The sequence below is a fragment of the Lactuca serriola genome, chromosome 3 (genome assembly GCF_051521515.1).
Source record: "Lactuca serriola cultivar US96UC23 chromosome 3, Lser_US96UC23_V15, whole genome shotgun sequence".
Taxonomy (NCBI): domain Eukaryota; kingdom Viridiplantae; phylum Streptophyta; class Magnoliopsida; order Asterales; family Asteraceae; genus Lactuca; species Lactuca serriola.
The window spans coordinates 9,300,030-9,320,365 of NC_136410.1; the positions used below are offsets into that span (position 1 = coordinate 9,300,030).

The 20,336-nt window shown below is 41.3% G+C and overlaps 2 protein-coding genes and 1 long non-coding RNA gene across 3 annotated transcripts; all 3 read right to left on the reverse strand.

Moving 5' to 3' along the window:
- Nucleotides 1-2,615: 2,615 nt before the first annotated feature.
- On the reverse strand, nt 2,616-3,916 carry LOC145094262 (uncharacterized). The gene is made up of 2 exons (XR_013703247.1): nt 3,298-3,916; nt 2,616-2,842 (listed from the first exon to the last, which is right to left on the reverse strand). It is a non-coding gene; the product is annotated as an uncharacterized LOC145094262 (long non-coding RNA).
- Nucleotides 3,917-4,904: 988 nt separating this feature from the next.
- LOC145095013 (transcription initiation factor TFIID subunit 8-like) lies at nt 4,905-5,735 on the reverse strand. The gene has a single exon (XM_079032956.1). It carries the CDS (start codon nt 5,733-5,735, stop codon nt 4,905-4,907), a length of 831 nt encoding a protein of 276 aa, XP_078889082.1.
- Nucleotides 5,736-18,093: 12,358 nt separating this feature from the next.
- LOC145094263 (heat stress transcription factor B-2b-like) lies at nt 18,094-19,657 on the reverse strand. Its single transcript, XM_079032544.1, has 3 exons — nt 19,512-19,657; nt 19,116-19,380; nt 18,094-19,037 (listed from the first exon to the last, which is right to left on the reverse strand). Exons 2-3 carry the CDS (start codon nt 19,359-19,361, stop codon nt 18,513-18,515), a joined length of 771 nt encoding a protein of 256 aa, XP_078888670.1. The 5' UTR covers nt 19,362-19,380; nt 19,512-19,657; the 3' UTR covers nt 18,094-18,512.
- Between the last annotated feature and the right edge of the window lie 679 nt (nt 19,658-20,336).

Consider the following 20,336-nt stretch of genomic DNA (forward strand, 5'->3'; position numbering starts at 1 on the left):
TTCTTTTTATAGTTTATTTTAGCATATTTCATTCTTAATTTAGATAATTTCCATGCATATTTTCCCTTTTGTTATTTCATGACTACTTCGGGTACTTTCGAATCTTGTGAGCATAATTGCAGGTTTTTGGGTCTAGCGGAGCGGGAGTATTCGGGACGTATGGGAAGCGATGAGATTTGGTAGACAAAAAGGATGTTAGGCTTGGTGATTGTGAAGATGATGCATGGAGCGTGCTTGATGATTATTTGAAGGCTTGGAGAGAAATAAACATTTAAATTTGCAAGATGCGGGAGTGTATTCAAGCATGCATAGATTATTAATCGGGCGAGTTTACGAGCTATGAATCATTTGGAGAAGCCAAATTGGGCTTAAATTGAAGAAAACTTGAAGAAAAATGGGCTAGGAGCTGATTGGGCTCGCACTGGGCCAAGTGGGCTAAGCTATGGAGGCCCAAAACCTCAAAGATGCTACATTCAGGGACCACCCGCGCAACCCACCCGCGCAACAGCACGCGGGTCGCACAACCTCCTGCAGGGGCAGTTTCGGAAATTCTTCTTTTGAGCTATTTGAGGAAGGTTAGTGCCCATCTTTTGGAGACTCTTGGACATCCGATTTTTGAAGATTCTCTCTGGAGTTTTGGAGACTTTTGAAGGCCAAGAACCCTTGAAGAACATCATATTTTTACCTCTTGATTCTTGCTTAATGTTTGGTACAAATTTCTCTAACTTTGTTTCTTTGTGTTTAGCCATGCTTGGCTAAGCTAATCTTGGTTGACTTTTGGTTAATCCTTTGAACTTTTGTTGAATGTTGAAGAATCCATGAACATGTTCTTAAATCTTTATGGGAATGTTTTGTGTTTTAACATCTTATCACTACTTGTATGTTTTAGTTCATGAGTTTAAATGTGTTTGTGGTGATTAGTTGGCTAATTTCTTGATTAAGTAAAGGATCCTCAAATTAGCAAGCAACAAATGATTTTTGTGTTGTTTTTGCTTCACACAATCATAAAAACATTTCCTCCAACATGGTGGTGAAAGCATTTGACCCCTCTTGGATTTGGTGACTTTTTGGTTCTTAATGCTAGTTGACTTTCACTAATTACATGCTATTTGGAATTAGTGACTTTGACTAAGGAAATTGTTGTGAGCTTCTCTAGCCATTTCAACAATTAAGAAAAGTCTAGGTAATCTCAAGCTCCTTGGATTACTATAGCCAAATTAAGGATTTAAATCAAAGTATTGCACCATTGGATTCTAATGATATGTTCATCAAAAGTCAAAGTGAGGAAACTTTAAGTCAACCATCTCTCCCTTATTGATTTTACATCAAACTCTTATTTTTGTTGCATTTGTCTATTTAAATCATAGTTAATTCTAGTTTGTTTCAAGTATTTCAAAACACCAAAACCCCCCATTTTATTTTTATTGTCATTTTACAAGTATTTTTACAAAGAGATTTTTCATAGAGTTATAAATTGAACCAATCTCCGTGGATTCGATCCCTTTACCACTATACACTATTTTAGTGTGTAATATTTAGGGTTATTATTTGTGTTGGCCTCGACAACCACCACCCAACTCCAAAAGGTTGGAGTGTTGAAATCATATGACCTAAGGTCAAATGATATATGCAAGTCTTGTTTACTGGAAAAAATGACAAAATCACCTTTCACTGGTTCTTGTGAAAGAGGTGAAGGATTGTTGGATCTCATATACATAGATGTGTGTGGGCCCTTCAGATCTACCACAAGGGATGCAAATTGACTCTATGTGAATTTTACTGATGATTATAGTAGATATGGCTATATTTACTTAATCAAGCATAAGTTAGAAACCTTTGAAAAGTTCAAAGAGTTTAAACAGGAAGTCGAGTATCAATTGGGCATGAAGATAAAGATGTTTAGATCCAATAGAGGCAGTGAGTATCTTAGTATCGAGTTCCATGACTACCTCAAGGATTATGGAATAGTTTCACAATTGACACCTCCTAGAACACCACAACTTAATGGTGTGGCTAAGAGGCATAATCAGACCTTGTTGGACATGGTTCGTTCCATGACGAGTCAAACTTTACTTCCAATCTCATTCTGGGGGTATGCCTTAGAGACTGCCGCCCACATTCTTAATCTTGTCCTAACTAAGAAGATTGCGAAAACACCTCACGAAATATGGACAAGTAAGGTTCCCTCATTGGCACATATCAAGGTTCAGGGTTGTGAAGCTTTCGTTAGACGAGAGACTCACGACAAGCTTAAACCTCGAAGTGAGAGACATATTTTCATCGGCTATCCACATAATTCCTTTGGATATTTGTTCTACATACCTATTGAGAACATGGTTTTTGTAGCACGAAGTGGAGTCTTTCGTGAGACAGGGCTCATATGCAAAGAGGACAATGGAAGTACAATTGATCTTAAAGAGATTCAGGAATCAAACGATGAAGGAACCTCTAAAGATGTTAGGGCTCAACCTGAGGAAGAAATTCCAGTTGAACCAATTGACGAGTCATTACCTCTTAGGCGTTCCAATAGAGTTAGGATTTCACCTGAGTTTTATGGTTTCCATATTACTACAGATGATGATACGTTTATCAGTGATAGTACTATAACATCCCAATTTTTCAAGCCAAAATTTTCATTTTTAATTAACTTATAAAACCATTTATCAAAACATTGTCGATAACATAACAATCCATAAGACCATAGTAATCATGTTTCCGAAATCATATCATCAAGTGACAATAAAATTAGAGTACAATCCCATGAATCACAAAATGCGGAAAGCTTATGTGCGTGTGATGTGCAGCTACCGCGCCGACTCCTTCCCATTCGCTGAAGAGGTGCCTGAAACAAAAATGAAAATTGTAAGCACGAAGCTTAGTGAGTTCCCCCATCATACCACATGCCATATAATCACATAACATATATACTGCCGGGCAATTCTGGGGTGCCTGACCTACCCAGTCTGGCCATTCTGGGGTGCTGACCTACCCTTCGGTCCTAACAACTGAACCCCAGGGACTATTTCACCCCTACCACTACTACCGCATATATCATAACATAAACATACCGTCAGGCAGATCTGGGGTGCCCGACCTACCCTTCGGTCCTAACAATCGAACTTGGGGACTAGTCCCCTCCTACTACCACTAACGAATATAACATATCATGCTCACACATAAAATATCAGGTAGTAGCAAACCAGACAATTATCACAAAGACAATCATCTCAACTATAATCAACTACTAGTAGGCCGGCCTTGGTGCCTTAGACCCACTTCTACTGGAAGGTAACTCACCTCGATGTCGCGTAGTGTCTGCATACTCCTCGGTACGAAAATCCTCTCGTCTCAACTCCTCAATCCCTACACAACAACCCTCCTTGATTACTAATTCGTACCCACAACCCTCCTTTGAGTAGTCGATCGTTTCTAGCCTTCCATACCATCCAAAACATCTCATAGCAAATAGCCATAAGCCGTTCTCTTTTTTTAGACATCGCCCCCATGATGCTGTGAACTGTATGATATCACTTACATTTTGAACTGTGATGAAGCTAATACCACACCAGTTGAACCGTGATGAACATTGTAACTTCTTCATACGATATTAGACTTTAACGATCTTTATATCCACATGTTCGTTTTTGAGTCTACTACAACTTTCGTTAAAATTACTTCCGTTAAAATGTAATATATTTTTAATTATGATTTTATAAAAAAACATCCATACATGCATTCGTAAATAAATATATATTATTTTTTAACGAGAGTGATCTAAACAAAAGTTGTAGTAGATTAAAATACGAACACATCGAGATCGTATAAAGAAATTATAACGTTCAGAACACATGACCTAAGCAATAAAGTAGTCGTGAGAAAACCCTAAAAAACAACATTCATAATTATTGAATGAATATAAAAACAAAAATGACTTATTTGTAACAAAAAAAAATATTAAGGATTAAATGTTTAAAAAAATATTAATGAGTAAATATATACAAAATAAGTATATTACCTATTAAATCATTTTTATCAGCTAACCTATAATAGACGGTCATAAAGACTGAATGTGTACAGTTTAACAAGTTGAATGGGTAAAATATAGACAAAAAAAATTCAGTGACCGAATATATAAAAATCGAAAAAGATATTACCTTTTTAAGTCATTATCACATAAAACTATATATGAAAAATGTTTCATTTCATTTGCACATGATAAATAGATATAATAAGAGGAATTATTATGAAAATGAGTTTAATTATAATTATAAATGGATACCAGAAGAATGAAAAATTACTATGGATATAAATGATTATTTTTTTAAAATATAAAATTTACCTTACCTAAGTTTTAGTATGCCAATAACCAAAAAAGTAGGAATAACAAGCTAACGGTAAAATTGCAACAAACAAATTTTTTTTTAATGCACTTTGCAAACTAGCAGACACAAAATTTTGAATTAAGATAAGGTTGAAGTATTTCACACTGGTCCTTTTAGTCAATATCTCATTGAATAAAGATAAGGTTGAAGTATCAGGAAATGCTAACTTGAAATGTAGTTTTTTTTTTTTTAAATAATTTGACGGTATTTAAAAAAACCATAAAATATGGTCCTATTCTCTTTGAATAATCATAATATTATAAAAATTAAAATCTAGGAAGTTAATCATTAGATATTAATAACATGTATGCAAGCAGACTCGAACGCGTAACCTTTTCGAGACACATAAATCTCAGACATTTTAACAACCAACGATCTATATCAATTATATGAATCATGGATCCCATTTACGCTATATATTTAAAACTTACAAACAAAATCGGCACAGATCAAATTTATCCCCCCCAAGTGGCTATACTTTATAAGAATCCCTCTTTTGAGAATTTCGGCAATTGTGATTCATCATGAATGCCTCACAATCATCTTTGTTCTTGAAGAAGATTCTTCTAATTTCTTCTTGCTACTGCTGCTAGCATTTGAAAACCTGTCATCATCATAGATTTGGCACGAAATTCTCTTTCCACCTTTACAAACCCCACTCTTCAAATCAACCCCAAACGCCATCTCAATTTCATTCTTACCACCACCAATCTTAAAACTTATCTTTTTCCTATTCACTGGTAACTTGCTGATTTGCTTATTTGACTCGGTCGATCGCATCTTCTTCTCCCATGCGGTTTCACCTTCATTTGATGCAGTAAAGATCGGTTTTTCTCCAGCGTCACTGATTTTAGGGAAATCCGGCAACCAACTCGGAACGTGATTCCATTTTGTATTCTGATTGGAAAAACATGGTGGATTTGATGGAAGTGTAGGACTACGGCGAGGCAAGGGCTTTGCAAATGGAATTTCGCGTCTCCTATAGACAAAATTCATCGTGTCGCGGAGGATCGATGAATCGGTGAGTATATTTAATCTTCTTTTAGGCTCTGAGTTTCCATGGAATCCAATGTCGGAATGAAGCTCTTCCAATGCACGGACGATGTCGAAAAGGTTACACTGTGTTCGGCCGGTGGAATTAGCGAAGGTAGTAGAATACTTCGCCAGTGATCGAAGGTACCTAACGGCAACGTCCGTTAGGGTTTTGAGTGCTGAGATTTGAGCGCCTTGATACCCGACGGACTGACACATCTGTGCGACGGCGATTCTCATGACTGCCGTGTTGAAATCCGACGATTCTAAATCACTTTCCTTCGATAATCGGGATGAATCTTTGACTTTCTTCTTCTTCATTGTGGAATCAAAACGACAAAAACCCTAGTTCGTCAAGTCTGTATTCAATCTGTTTTCAAAGACAGATCGCTCATTTCTCAGTTTCTCCGTAACCGTTGATGGGCTGTTTAATCATATGATTGGGCTTCACATCGACCTAACGGACCCATGGCGAAAATGGAAATTTTACTTTGGGCCCAAATAAACTTAAATTGTCCTACCAAACTAGCATAAAATTTATAAATGTTTCTGTAAATCCACAAGTTTGCAGTAAAAAAATGTTGGGCAAATCTATTATTGAGTAATTAAATGTGAAGTTTCCAATTAATTTTATGGTAAAATGATGAAACAATTATAACAACAATTCTTAAGAACATGGAAACTGAGAAGCAAGCTTGATGAAGAATTCACTATGAATAAAATCATTTTTAACTACAAACTTTTAGGATAATTACTTTTAACAGTACAACTTGTGGCAACAAACTTTAGAAAAACACATTAGTAGCTAAACCTTCAAGACAGAATTAAAACTCTTCGAGCTAACTATACTGGCTTTCGACCACATTTGAATGCATCCACCTTCAAATCTTGACATTAACATCCAAAACAGGACCTATGTTTTTCTGTTTTTCATCCATGATAATACAGACCCAAATGTTTCTGGCAACTTAAAACATTTGTAATGGTTTATTATGAATATCAATTTACATCCAAGGTACCTCTAATCAGTGAAACCAAATTGATGAGTAGGGATATTAATTGATTGGAGGCTAAAAGTCTAAAACCCAATCGCAAAAACTATTTTGGCAGCAGGACGGTATACAAACTATTTTCCCAAATATAGCACCAAAACATCAATCTAAAAAAACATTTAACGGGGAGAGATTGAAAGACTGATGCCCCATTATGAATTGTTGCCCTGGGCTTTGGCTGGCCCAAACTTAATCTAATATCTTTTGTTATTATGAAAAAACAAAACTAAAGATAATAGACAAAATTGCAAAAATGGTCCCTGTGGTATGTATTTTTTTGGGGTTTTAGTCTAAACCCCGACTTTTTTGGATTAGTTGTCATTTTGAGCTAGTTTCGTTGCGGATTTGGTCATTTGGTAAACTGAAATGACTGTAATGCCCTTAGGATTTATTTTTTATGTTTTTTTCTATTAAATTTAAATAAAAAAGAAAATAATTAATTAATTTGGGCCTCTCTCTCTCTCTCTCTCTCTCTCTCTCTCTATATATATATATATATATATATATATATATATATATATATATATATATATATATTACCAGCCACACCTTTCGGTGACGCTACCACCAAACACCATCATCGGTTTCTATTATTCATCTTCTTCCCCTTTCACCAAATATAGATCTGATGAACACCCAAAAACAAAAATCGTATCCAGATCTGATGAACCCAAAGCAAAAATCGTATCAATTTTGATTTTGTTCTTGAAGAGAAGAAAGAGAGTTCGATTTCACACACCCACACACAACTACGATTTCATCTGAAGAGAGAGAAAAGAGCTCAAGAACATACCAACATATTTGTAACCACAAGTTCATATTTGCTTAAGTTTTTAGATTCAAGTTCCTATTTGATTTCGGGGTTTATTCTTGAGAGTTAAAAGTAAGAAAACTCAACCCTACATATCTGCAACTATCGATTTGTGTGTGTGAGTTCGTTTATGAACAAAAAAACCATGATTCACCTGAAGAAGAAGAAAATATGGTGATACAGGTGTGAGTTCTTTGAAGACGAAGATGGAATCAAGGTGGGGTTTTTTTTTTTTTTTTTTTTTTTTACTTTTATATCTGTTGAGAGATAAGAAGGAGGGGATGAGTGGTGATTTTTGTGTGTTTCTTATATGTTACAATGTCATATACATAGGTATGTGTGAACGTTCATGTGACCAACCTAGGATTTAAACAGATACGAGATGAACAAATTTGAGAAGGGCTTTTCAGATCTGTAACGACCCGTCTTTGGTATGTTGCTTCCATGGTATTTATTTAGAAGTTTTCAAGAGGGACTCGACGAGTCTATACCCCGACTCGTCGAGTACGGACGGGATTTCGAGCACGTGTAAGTCGGCGACTCGGCGAGTCCATATTCGGGACTCGGCGAGTCCGCCTGCCAGGAAGAAACCCTAAATCCCCGGGTTTGCTCACTATTTAAGCAATGTTATGTGCCCCAAACTCGCCTCCTTCACCCTCAGAGAGCCTGTGAGAAACCCTAACCATTCCTTTGTATAATCTAAGTGTTTTGTGTGGATTCTTGAAGGATTGAAGAAGAAAAGGAAGAAAGGACCAAAAAGAGGAAGTGTAGAGCAAAGATCCAAGGCCAAAGTCAGAGTTCATTGAGGTATGTCTCGGAATTATCCTGTTTTATGCTTAAAACCTCCATTAGAACACTTCTAGGGCTAGTTTAATGTATTTTCCAAGCTTTATAGTTGTATGGATGCCTTGTTGGGTCGAGATATCCCTATATCTGTTCATTTAGGAGTGTTAGAGCCCTGATTTAGTGCCTTTTCGAAGTTTCCTTGCTTGAGAACCCTAGATCTAGCCTTTATTGTGCTTTTTGAGCCTTTTAATCTTCATGGGTGCATATGGGCACGTAAAGATAGAATATTTACGTGTTAATCGAGCTAAGGGAGCCCAGATCTATAAGTTTTATGCGCTGGATTCAAGCAGAATCGAGTTTAGAGTAGCTGCATGCATGCGACTCGGCGAGTCGGAAGAACGACTCGGCAAGTCGAGTCGTGAGTCCCCGATTTTTCCCCTTTTGAGTGATGCCGAGTGGGGACCAGTGAGTAGTAGAGTGGACTCAGTGAGTTGGAGGTCAGACTCAGTAATGGAGGGACTCGACGAGTTGTTCATACAACTCGGCGAGTCCAAGGCAATCTTCTTAGCTCAAGAACAACTCGTCGAGTTGTTCATACGACTCGGTGAGTCGGATGCAGATAGCCTGAGTTTTAGAATCGAAAGGGAACTCGTCGAGTTGATGCCATACTCGACGAGTAGCCACGAGTAGGGTTGAGAAGTGAGAATAGAGACTCGGCGAGTCAGGTCAACTGTAGGTTGACTTTGACCGGGAGAGTTGACTTTGACCAGGGGTAAAAGAGTCATTTTACCCCAATTCAGTTATTAGTAGTTGATTGAGTGTGTTTATGGAATTGTAGCCGGGGAGATATCGGAGCAGCAGCAGATAGCTTCCAGAGCCATACACTCAGCAACCAGTTCACGAGGTGAGGTTTCCTTCCAGTAGGAACGGGTCTACGGCCACAATGCCGACCCGTTTAGTTAGCAGTAGTTCCGGACTTCAGTCCGATGCAGTAGTTAGAGTGCTTGATGTCTTTGTGATTCAAGCATGTTTTGTGTTATGTGTTCCGGACTTCAGTCCGATGCAGTATATATGTTATGTTAGCAAATACGTGTTTATGTTGTGCTATGTTCAGACAGTTCCGGATTTTGGTCCGATGCAGCTAGTTCCGGACTCCGGTCCGATGCAGGGGACAAGGTCTCAGTCAGTTCCGGACTTCGGTCCGATGCAGTCAATTCCGGACTTCGGTCCGATGCAGTGGGCAAGGCCCAGTATGTGCTTTATTTGTTATTGTGTGGTATGTGGTAGTTTGGGGGAGCTCACTAAGCTTCGTGCTTACGGTTTCAGTTTTGGTTTCAAGTACTTCCGCAAGTAAAGGGAAGAGCTCGGGATGATGGCATCGCACACACCACAGCTTCAGTTTTTGTCCTGGGAGTTGATTCAGTTTCTTAGATATGTTTTGATACAGTTGTGACACAGTTTTTCTCATAGTATTTTAGTATGGTTTCGAGATACGTAACGTATGGCTTTATTATGTGATACTCAGTTTTATGATTTTTGTTATATTAAAAATGAAATTTTCGGGTCGTATTTTTGGGATGTTTCAAGTTGGTATCAGAGCCTTGGTTTGAGGGATTCGGATACACTTCCGGGTGTATCTGAACTCAAACTAAGGGAAAGATAAAAAGATTTTCAAAAAAAGAAAATGTTTTCGAAAGAAATTTTGAAAAGTACTTAGAAAGAAAAGAATTTTTAAACGAGATAAGGGTGTGGTGCATGTGATCAGCCGAGCTCAAGTAAGTACTCCCAAATTACCCATACAAGTTTATTAGTTCAGTTTCAGTTTCAGTAGAACAACATGCTAGTATAGGACTAAGGATCTAGGAGGATGCCTTATGTGCCTGCTATATGTGTTTCAGCTTTATGAGAATTGCATGCTAGTATTGAGTAGACAGCAGTAGGATAACCTGTTTAGGTTATGCCTGATAGTATGAGTTTAGCATTGTATGCTAGTACAGTTTTCTCGTTATGAGGATAGAATTGCTTGAGTAGTTTCTTGTGTGCGAATACTGCTTGCTTTGTGCTTTGTTGGACTCCGAGTGATGGGAGTTAGCCATTAGGTGAATACGTCACATCACATGTGATCAGGGTTGAATAATCTCAGAGTGTTGGATTTGACCCTATTGCGCAGCTCTTGTTTGAGTCCAACCGTTGTAGGGACGAGCCTTTTACTCGAAGGATTATCTGAGCCTCATCACATGTGATGGTATTCAGGTGATGGCTAATTAGCATTATAAGGAGGCCTTCGGCATCTGAGGACTGGTTTGAGTGAAGTCAGAGATTTCCCTAGGGCAAGCCTAGGATGAGAGTAGCAGAGATCAGTAGTAGTAGTAGTGACTTGGTGGAGTCAAGGCAGTTCTTGAGGAAAGTACGGATAGATGTGGAAGGTAGTATGGGCCCGTACTACTGAAAGCAGAGGATCCGTACTCGAATCAAGGAAGGCTGAGGCAAGACCAGGAAGCTAGTAGTAGTATCAATGATCCCTTGAGATATTTCAGTTTTCTGATGTTGCCATGATGTGTTTCAGAATGGTGGTTTTGCGTTCGAGGCTAGCAGACGGTAGTACCGGTGTCGAGGAGGGATCAGGAACAGGCTCGGGGGCTGAGCGTATGGATGAGTAGACCAGAGAGTTTATTTCTTCAGAGATTACTCGTATCATACTGGAGCAGACTCCTGTGATCTTCGGTTTGATCAAGGAGGGTATCCTAGAGCTGATGGATGAGAGGTTGGGCACCTTCCGTGCCGAGGTGGCGGCCATGATGGGGTCGCGCACACTTACGTTCAGGGAGTTTAGGGCATGTGGAGCTCCAGATTACCACGGGGCGCGGGACCCCATAACGAGTACTAGATGGTTGGCGGATGTGGCTAACGCTTTCCGCACGAGCAGGTGTCCCGAGGGGGACAAGGTTAGATTGGCGTCCTGTCTTCTGAAGGACAGGGTACAAGATTGGTGGGAAGAGGTCGCACATACCATTGGAGATGATGCAGTGTTAGATGCCATGACCTGGGCTGACTTTTCTACCAAGTTCAGGGCGGAGTTTGCACCGGTTATTGAGGTGCAGCAGTTAGCCAGATAGTTTCAGGACCTCACCCAGACTACAGAGACCGTGGCGGAGATCACCGCCAAGTTCAGGGAGAGGGCTCTTCTCATTCCTCAGTATGCAGCCGATGAGGAAATGAAGAAGGCCCGTTATCATGAGATGTTGCGGAGCGATATCCGCCAGTTTGTGTGCCGGTCCAGCTGTAAAACGCTGGATAACATGATTGCTAGGGCTCGGGAGAGGGAGATTGACCTTGAGATGGAGAAGAAGAGGAAACCGGAGGCGGTTTCGGGTACAGGTAGTTCGGGCAAAAAGCCCAAGGTTTCAGATCACAGATCCATGAGTTAGCAGAGCCACGGTCGATGTGGCAAGTATGGGAGATTGCACGATGGGGTGTGCAACGCATGGAGTTTCGGCTGCTACAAGTGCGGTCGGACTGGGCATTTGAGCAGGGATTGTACGGCCCCTGCTACCGCCATTGCAGCATCAGATCTGATTTGCTTTCAGTGCAATCAGAGGGGACATAAAAAGTCCCAGTGTCCGAGTTTAGCTGCAGCAGGGAAGGTGGCTGCACCTGCCCCTGCTACTTTGAGGATTACAGATGGCCGGCAGGGCCGAGCCGAGGCGCCAGTGGCGAAGAGTAGAGCTTTTCAGATGACAGCAGAGGAGGCACGAGCGACTCCTGATGTGGTGACGGGTATGTATCTTCCCTTCATCTCTATACTATTATTGATTGTTTATTGCTTATGATTATATGTTTTGTATAGGGTCGTTCTCTGTGAACGGCATTTCTGCTACAATATTATTTGCTTCGGGGGCTACCCGATCGTTTGTATCGCTAGCGCTTAGCAAGAGATTTAGTAGAGCTCCAGGGGAGCTGGATTGTCCACTAGAGGTTGAGATAGCAGATGACAGGACCGTGAGGGTCGCCAGAGTGCATAGAGGATGTTCTCTTCAGTTGTTCGACGAGCAGTTTTCGGTGGACTTGGTCCCTATTCCCCTGCAAGGGAATAAGGTTATAGTAGGCATGGATTGGTTGAGTCCCAATGGGGCGGTGATTGATTGCGAGCTGCAGCTAGTGAGAGTTCGCACTCCCAGTGGGGGAGAGTTAGTGATTCAGGGCGAGAGACCACAGTGCGGACCAGCTTTTTGTTCAGCTGCGAGAGCGAGGCGCTATTTTCAGCAGGGTTGCGCCGGATATACAGCTTATGTTTTGGATGCCCGGGAGAAGGGTAAAATGGCAGTAGATGATGTTCCGGTAGTGCGAGACTACCCTGATGTATTCCCAGAGGATTTTCCTGGAATACCTCCAGAGAGACAGGTAGAGTTCGGGATTGATTTGATTCCGGGTGTGGCGCCGATAGCTAAGGCACCGTATCGGTTAGCTCCCCCTGAGATGCAGGAGTTGTCTACACAGTTGCAGGAGCTGCTAGACAAAGGTTTCATCAGACCGAGTAGTTCGCCTTGGGGAGCTCCGATTTTGTTTGTGAAGAAAAAGGACGGGTCGCACCGTATGTGTATAGATTACCGGGAGTTGAATAAGGTAACGGTGAAGAACCGTTACCCACTCCCGAGGATAGATGATTTGTTTGACCAGCTTCAGGGAGCGTCTTGGTTTTCCAAGATCGATTTACGTTCCGAGTATCATCAGATGCGAGTCAGAGATGAGGATGTGCAGAAGACTGCTTTCCGGACCAGGTATGGTCATTATGAGTTTGTGGTGATTCCATTTGGGCTCACTAACGCTCCAGCCGCGTTCACGGACCTCATGAATCGTGTGTGCAGGACGATGCTGGACCGGTCTATGATAGTATTCATAGATGATATCTTGGTGTATTCCAAGACGCAGGAGCAGCATGAGGAGCACCTGAGGGAGGTGCTAGAAGTTTTGAGGAGGGAGAGACTTTTCGCAAAGTTCTCCAAGTGCGAGTTCTGGTTGCGCGAGGTGCAGTTCCTTGGTCACCTCGTCAACCAGGAGGGTATTTTAGTAGATCCGGCCAAGATAGAGGCCGTGATGCGGTGGGAGGTCCCGAAGTCTCCATCCGAGATTCAGAGCTTCCTAGGGTTGGCAGGGTATTACCGGAGATTCATTCAGGATTTCTCCAAGATAGCAGTGCCGCTCACCTGACTGACCAAGAAGTCGGTGGTGTTTCGTTGGGGGCCTGAGCAGCAGGCAACATTTGAGATCCTCAGGCGGAGGTTGTGCGAGGCTCCGATCCTTACCCCGTCAGAGGGAGTAGAGGATTTTATAGTCTACTGTGATGCCTCAATCACAGGTATGGGAGCAGTATTGATGCAGCGAGGCCATGTGATAGCTTACGCGTCGAGACAGTTGAAGCCTCACGAGGCTAACTATCCTACCCATGATTTAGAGCTGGGGGCGGTTGTGTTTGCCCTCAAGATTTGGAGACATCACCTTTATGGGGTCCGTTGTACCATCTACACAGATCACAAGAGTTTGAGGTACCTTATGGATCAGCCGAATCTAAACATGAGACAGAGGAGGTGGTTGGATGTGCTGAAGGATTATGATTGTGAAATCCTTTACCATCCAGGGAAGGCCAACATAGTGGCCGATGCCCTAAGCTGCAAGGTGACAACAGCCCCTATCAGAGACTTATGTCTGAGGATGACAGTGATTACTCCGTTGTTGGAACGGATCAGGGAGGCTCAGGTTGAGGGCCTCAAGGAGGAGAGACAGAAGTGTGAGAGGATAGTGGGCCGAGTAGCTTCGTTTGATTATGATAGTCGGGGGTTGTTGACCCTTCATGAGAGAGTGTGGGTACTGTACTGGGGTGGAGTACGACAGGTGTTGATGGACGAGGCTCATAAGTCTCGATTTTCTATCCACCCAGGGGCGACGAAGATGTATAGAGATCTTCGACCCGATTACTGGTGGCCCTGCATGAAGCGGGATGTCGCCTGGTATATAGAGAGGTGCCTGACCTGCAGGAAGGTCAAGGCAGAACACCAGAGGCCTCACGGCAAGATGCAACCGTTAGACATTCCCGTGTGGAAATGGGAGGACATCACCATGGATTTTATCACCAAGCTTCCCAGGACCGCACGTGGGGTAGATTCGATTTGGGTAATAGTGGATCGATTGACGAAGAGTGCTCATTTCATACCGATCCAGGAGAGCATATCGGCGGAAAAGTTAGCCGATATCTATGTGCGTGAGGTAGTGACACGTCATGGAGTGCCGGTATCGGTGGTGTCAGACCGAGACGTCTGTTTTACATCCAGATTCTGGAAGCGGTTTCACGACGAGATGGGTACTCGTCTCCATTTCAGCACCGCTTTCCACCCTCAGACGGACGGGCAGAGCGAGAGGACGATTCAGACTCTCGAGGACATGCTCCGGGCATGTGTCCTAGATTTCGGTGGCAGTTGGGATACATATCTTCCGTTAGCGGAATTTTCGTATAACAACAGTTATCATGCGAGCATTGATCGACCTCCCTTTGAGATGCTTTATGGGAGGAAGTGCAGGACCCCGATTTGTTGGGGCGAGGTCGGTCAGTGATTCATTGGGAGCACAGAGGTGGTGCTCAAGACGACCGAGTTGATTCTGCAGGTTCGTAGTAGACTGCAGACTACGCAGAGTCGGCAGAAGAGCTACGCCGACAGGAGGCGTTCAGACTTGGAGTTCCGGGTGGGCGATATGGTCCTTCTGAAGGTCTCACCTTGGAAGGGTGTCATCAGGTTTCGGAAGAGGGGCAAGCTGGGCCCCAGGTTCATTGGTCCTTCCAGCAGAGCTTAGCCAGATCCACAACACTTTCCATGTGTCTCAGTTGAGGAAGTGTTTGGTGGATGAGTCAGCAGTTGTTCCCTTAGAAGATATTCAGGTTGATAGCAGCCTGAATTATATTGAGAGGTCGGTCGCAATTCTGGACCGGAAGACAAAGACCTTGAGGAACAAGGTAATTCAGTTAGTGAAGGTGCAGTGGCAGCACCGGAAGGGGTCTGAGTGGACGTGGGAGGCTGAGGAGGAGATGAGAGAGCACCACCCGAAGTTATTTGCAGATTCAGCCGTAGCAGACTTCGAGGACGAAGTCTGAGACAAGTGGGGGAGAATTGTAACGACCCGTCTTTGGTATGTTGCTTCCATGGTATTTATTTAGAAGTTTTCAAGAGGGACTCGGCGAGTCTATAGCCCGACTCGTCGAGTAGGGATGGGATTTCGAGCACGTGTAAGTCGGCGACTCGGCGAGTCCATATTCGGGACTCGGCGAGTCCGCCTTCCAGGAAGAAACCCTAAATCCCCGGATTTGCTCACTATTTAAGCAATGTTATGTGCCCCAAACTCGCCTCCTTCACCCTCAGAGAGCCTGTGAGAAACCCTAACCATTCCTTTGTATAATCTAAGTGTTTTGTGTGGATTCTTGAAGGATTGAAGAAGAAAAGGAAGAAAGGACCAAAAATAGGAAGTGTAGAGCAAAGATCCAAGGCCAAAGTCAGAGTTCATTGAGGTATGTCTCGGAATTATCCTGTTTTATGCTTAAAACCTCCATTAGAACACTTCTAGGGCTAGTTTAATGTATTTTCCAAGCTTTATAGTTGTATGGATGCCTTGTTGGGTCGAGATATCCCTAGATCTGTTCATTTAGGAGTGTTAGAGCCCTGATCTAGTGCCTTTTCGAAGTTTCCTTGCTTGAGAACCCTAGATCTAGCCTTTATTGTGCTTTTTGAGCCTTTTAATCTTCATGGGTGCATATGGGCACGTAAAGATAGAATCTTTACGTGTTAATCGAGCTAAGGGAGCCCAGATCTATAAGTTTTATGCGCTGGATTCAAGCAGAATCGAGTTTAGAGTAACTGCATGCATGCGACTCGGCGAGTCGGAAGAACGACTTGGCGAGTCGAGTCGCGAGTCCCCGATTTTTCCCCTTTTGAGTGATGCCGAGTGGGGACCAGTGAGTAGTAGAGTGGACTCAGTGAGTTGGAGGTCAGACTCAGTAATGGAGGGACTCGACGAGTTGTTCATACAACTCGGCGAGTCCAAGGCAATCTTCTTAGCTCAAGAACAACTCGTCGAGTTGTTCATACGACTCGGCGAGTCGGATGCAGATAGCCTGAGTTTTAGAATCGAAAGGGAACTCGTCGAGTTGATGCCGTACTCGACGAGTAGCCACGAGTAGGGTTGAGAAGTGAGAATAGAGACTCGGCGAGTTGGCGGCCCAACTCGGCGAGTCAGGTCAACTGTAGGTTGACTTTGACCGGGAGAGTTGACTTTGACCAGGGGTAAAAGAGTCATTTTACCCCAATTCAGTTATTAGTAATTGATAGAGTGTGTTTATGGAATTGTAGCCGGGGAGATACCAGAGCAGCAGCAGATAGCTTCCAGAGCCATACACTCAGCAGCCAGTTCACGAGGTGAGTTTTCCTTCCAGTAGGAACGGGTCTACGACCACAATGTCGGCCCGTTTAGTTAGCAGTAGTTCCGGACTTCAGTCCGATGCAGTAGTTAGAGTGCTTGATGTCTTTGTGATTCAAGCATGTTTTGTGTTATGTGTTCCGGACTTCAGTCCGATGCAGTATATGTGTTATGTTAGCAAATACGTGTTATGTTATGCTATGTTCAGACAGTTCCGGATTTCGGTCCGATACAGGGGACAAGGTCCCAGTGAGTTCTGGACTTCGGTCCGATGCAGTCAGTTCCGGACTTCGGTCCGATGCAGTGAGTTTCGGACTTCGGTCCGATGCAGCTAGTTCCGGACTTCGGTCCGATGCAGTGAGCAAGGCCCAGTATGTGCTTTATTTTTTATTGTGTGGTATGTGGTAGTTTGGGGGAGCTCACTAAGCTTCGTGCTTACGGTTTCAGTTTTGGTTTCAGGTACTTCCGCAAGTAAAGGGAAGAGCTCGGGATGATGGCATCGCACACACCACAGCTTCAAGTTTTGTCCTGGGAGTTGATTCAGTTTCTTAGATATGTTTTGATACAGTTGTGACACAATTTTTCTCACAGTATTTTAGTATGGTTTCGAGATACGTAACGTATGGTTTTATTATGTGATACTAAGTTTTATGATTTTTGTTATATTAAAAATGAAATTTTCGGGTCGTATTTTTGGGATGTTTCAAGATCCATAAACGGGGAGGGAGAGTCTTCAGATTTGGCGATGGATGTGAAGTGGTAGAAAAAATTTAGGTGGAGACGGAAGTAGCAGACGGTGGGGGTGGTGGCGGAAGATGTTCTTGAGTTCATGAATATGTACATGATGTGATGAAGATGTTCTTGGGTGATTAAGAGAGAGAGAGAGAGAGAGAGAGAGAGAGAGAGAGAGAGAGAGAGAGAGAGAGGTGGGTCCTCCATTATTTTTAAATGTTAAAATAAATAAATAAATATTAAATTTTAAAAAATGAAAAATAAATACCCCAAGGGTATTATAGTCATTTCAATTTTCGAATGGACTATTTTCACATACAAACTAGTCCAAAAGGACCACGAAGCCAAAAAAAGTCGTGGTTTGAACTAAAACCTCAAAAAAATGCATACAACAGGGACCATTTTTGCAATTTTGTCAAGATAATACTCATTTTTTAAAGGAGTTTTATCGGATCAGCTTTCATGCACATGTTAATCTTTGTTGCCAACATGAGACTATCTGTTATGTTCTGGAGTCACTTAAGACAAACGTCCATGATCATAGGGTTGAATAGAGATAAGATTTGAACATGTTTCGATGAGTTATTTAAAAATGTTTTAGATTGAAATTAAGATCAATGTTAATCAAATAAAAAATTACAATCTAGGAATAAAGAAGACTGGACAAAAGACTTGCTCTTGATTTGTTGTATGTGCAAGAAACATAGATGCTCTTATCATTATTATCATAAAAATAGCCCAAAATAAAATACTTTATGCATTAAAGTCACATCTTGACATGTTCGGTGTAACAAACACAAACACAACAAACAAATAACATGTATATCTTATAAAGGCCAAGAAGCATTAATATATTTAGAAACTTTTAAGAAGAACAGACAACAAAGATGTTACACAAGTGTTGAAAACAAACAGTTGAAACAATGATTCAAACAAATACAAAATAGAGGCTTGACTCCTTATCGCTCTCTATTAAATGGTGAGCAAAGAATGGACTGATACCAAATTTATACATGAAGACTAATTTTGTTGCATTTGACACAATCATCCATGATTATGAACTCTGAAGGTGGATCTAGCATAGACCATCTTCCATTATTGGTCTTTTACTTGTTTGTGTAGGTTATATGTTGCCTTGTTGATGTTAGATTTATTTTTTATTTTTTATTTTTTGATTTATGGTTTGATGTTTGTATATCAACCTAAAAAGTCAGTACAATAAGGTACAATTCTTATTTTACATTAAATTGTTGCTAATTGCTATTCTAGCATTTCATCTCTAATGGCGTTTTCCTCGGACCTCCTCACACGTTTTACGCCTATTGGGACACCAAATAACCGTGGACACGGAGACATCTCTTCTTCCACATATGCACCGCCACCACCACCTCCAACCGCTTTCTCTTCTTCTGATCCATCGTTCTCCTTCTCCGGTTGACCCGATAGGAAATTAGACATCAATGTAAAGACATTCCTATACAAACTTCGTATATGATCGAGTTCACATCTCAACTTGGAATTCTGTTCCTTCAATCGTTCATTTTCTTCTAGGAGCTGTTCCGGGTTAGTGGTACAAGTCTGGATATCGGCAAGTTCTTCACTTGAATTTGCCGGAGAGTATGTCGATATCGGCATAGCTGCCAAGGGGATTGATGTTGTAACCGGCGTAGTAGTCGGAGTGATTGAGATTTTCCGACGGTGTATCTCTCGGAGGAGTAATCTCTCACCTCTACGGAAGTAATCATTCGCGAACTCCCATCGATCCGATACGATTTTCCTAAATCCCTACATTCAAACACAAAAATCAGTAAACGGAGCTCATAACCGGTGAATCTAATTCGATTATTTGACGATAAATGTTACATATGTGTTTAGCTGTCGAATGAAGCTTGAGAAATTGTTGTGTTTGAAGTATTTGGGAAGCAGGTCTCTAGCAAATTCAGCTGGTCGCCAAATGACGAACGCGTTTCCATGTTCGTTCCATGAAATCATTTGGTTTGATGATGAATCGTCAACAAGGTGGTATGTCTTAGTCAAAAAAGGCGTCGGAATAGTCCTCAACGACTCTCCTGTCAATTCACAAGTTTTTTCTACCGGTGACGTCGACATTGAACCCGATTACAGATCACTGCATGTATAAGAAGACAATCTCAAACGAATCAAGTCGTATTTCTGGCACAAAAACTGGAGCTCCATGACAGTATCTGAAATTCTTTTACACATATAAAAAACTAGGAACGACAGAGTTGTGTGCTCTACCTGGATTGTAAAGGATTGCTAGCAAAATCACCGGTGTATTTGCCGGAAAACGGTAGAAACACAACGGAATAGGATGGGAGATGGGCGCGATTTCTAGAAGGTTCTTGATGGTGGAAGTAAACGAGTTAAAAGAAGGGTGCAGCCTGTCGTGGGTTTGAGAAGGATATGTAAATATAACATGTCAAGTAATAAATGCTGAAACGATAGTTGTGGTCCACCAAAGAAAAAGCGTACTACAAAAATCTAGAAAAGTGACAATATTTAATAGCATTTTAAATAAAGAAAAAATAAATGTGCAAATAATTTTTTTTTCAAAGAAATTCAAAATTTAAGTAAAAATCAAGTATTTGATCCAAATAACTAGTATTATTTTTGCCGTATGCCTGCGAAAATACTAAAATAACAAATTCATGCAAATACATAAAACAAACTTCGTGTTTTTTTTTTTTTTTGTTGGAATTTAGGTATTTTTTTCAGGGTTCCACGCGACAATAAATTGAACTACAATATAAAAAACTTAATTTTTAGATTTAACTTTATTTATTTATTTTGATAAAACTGTAAAAATAATGCATGTGGTATACATTTTATTTTTATATTTTGGTCAAATCCCAATCTTTTTTTTTTATTGGTGGTCAATTTGACCATTTTTGTATTTGGTTTTGATTACTCCAAAAAAATAAAGAGTAAATTAAACAAATGGTCTCTATGATTTGAGATAAATTGTGTGTTTCGTCATTAATTTATTATTATTATTATTTTAACTTAGACCGTCGTTATAATTTGATTTTATTGTGTTAGTAGTCCCTAAATGTTGTAAAAAGA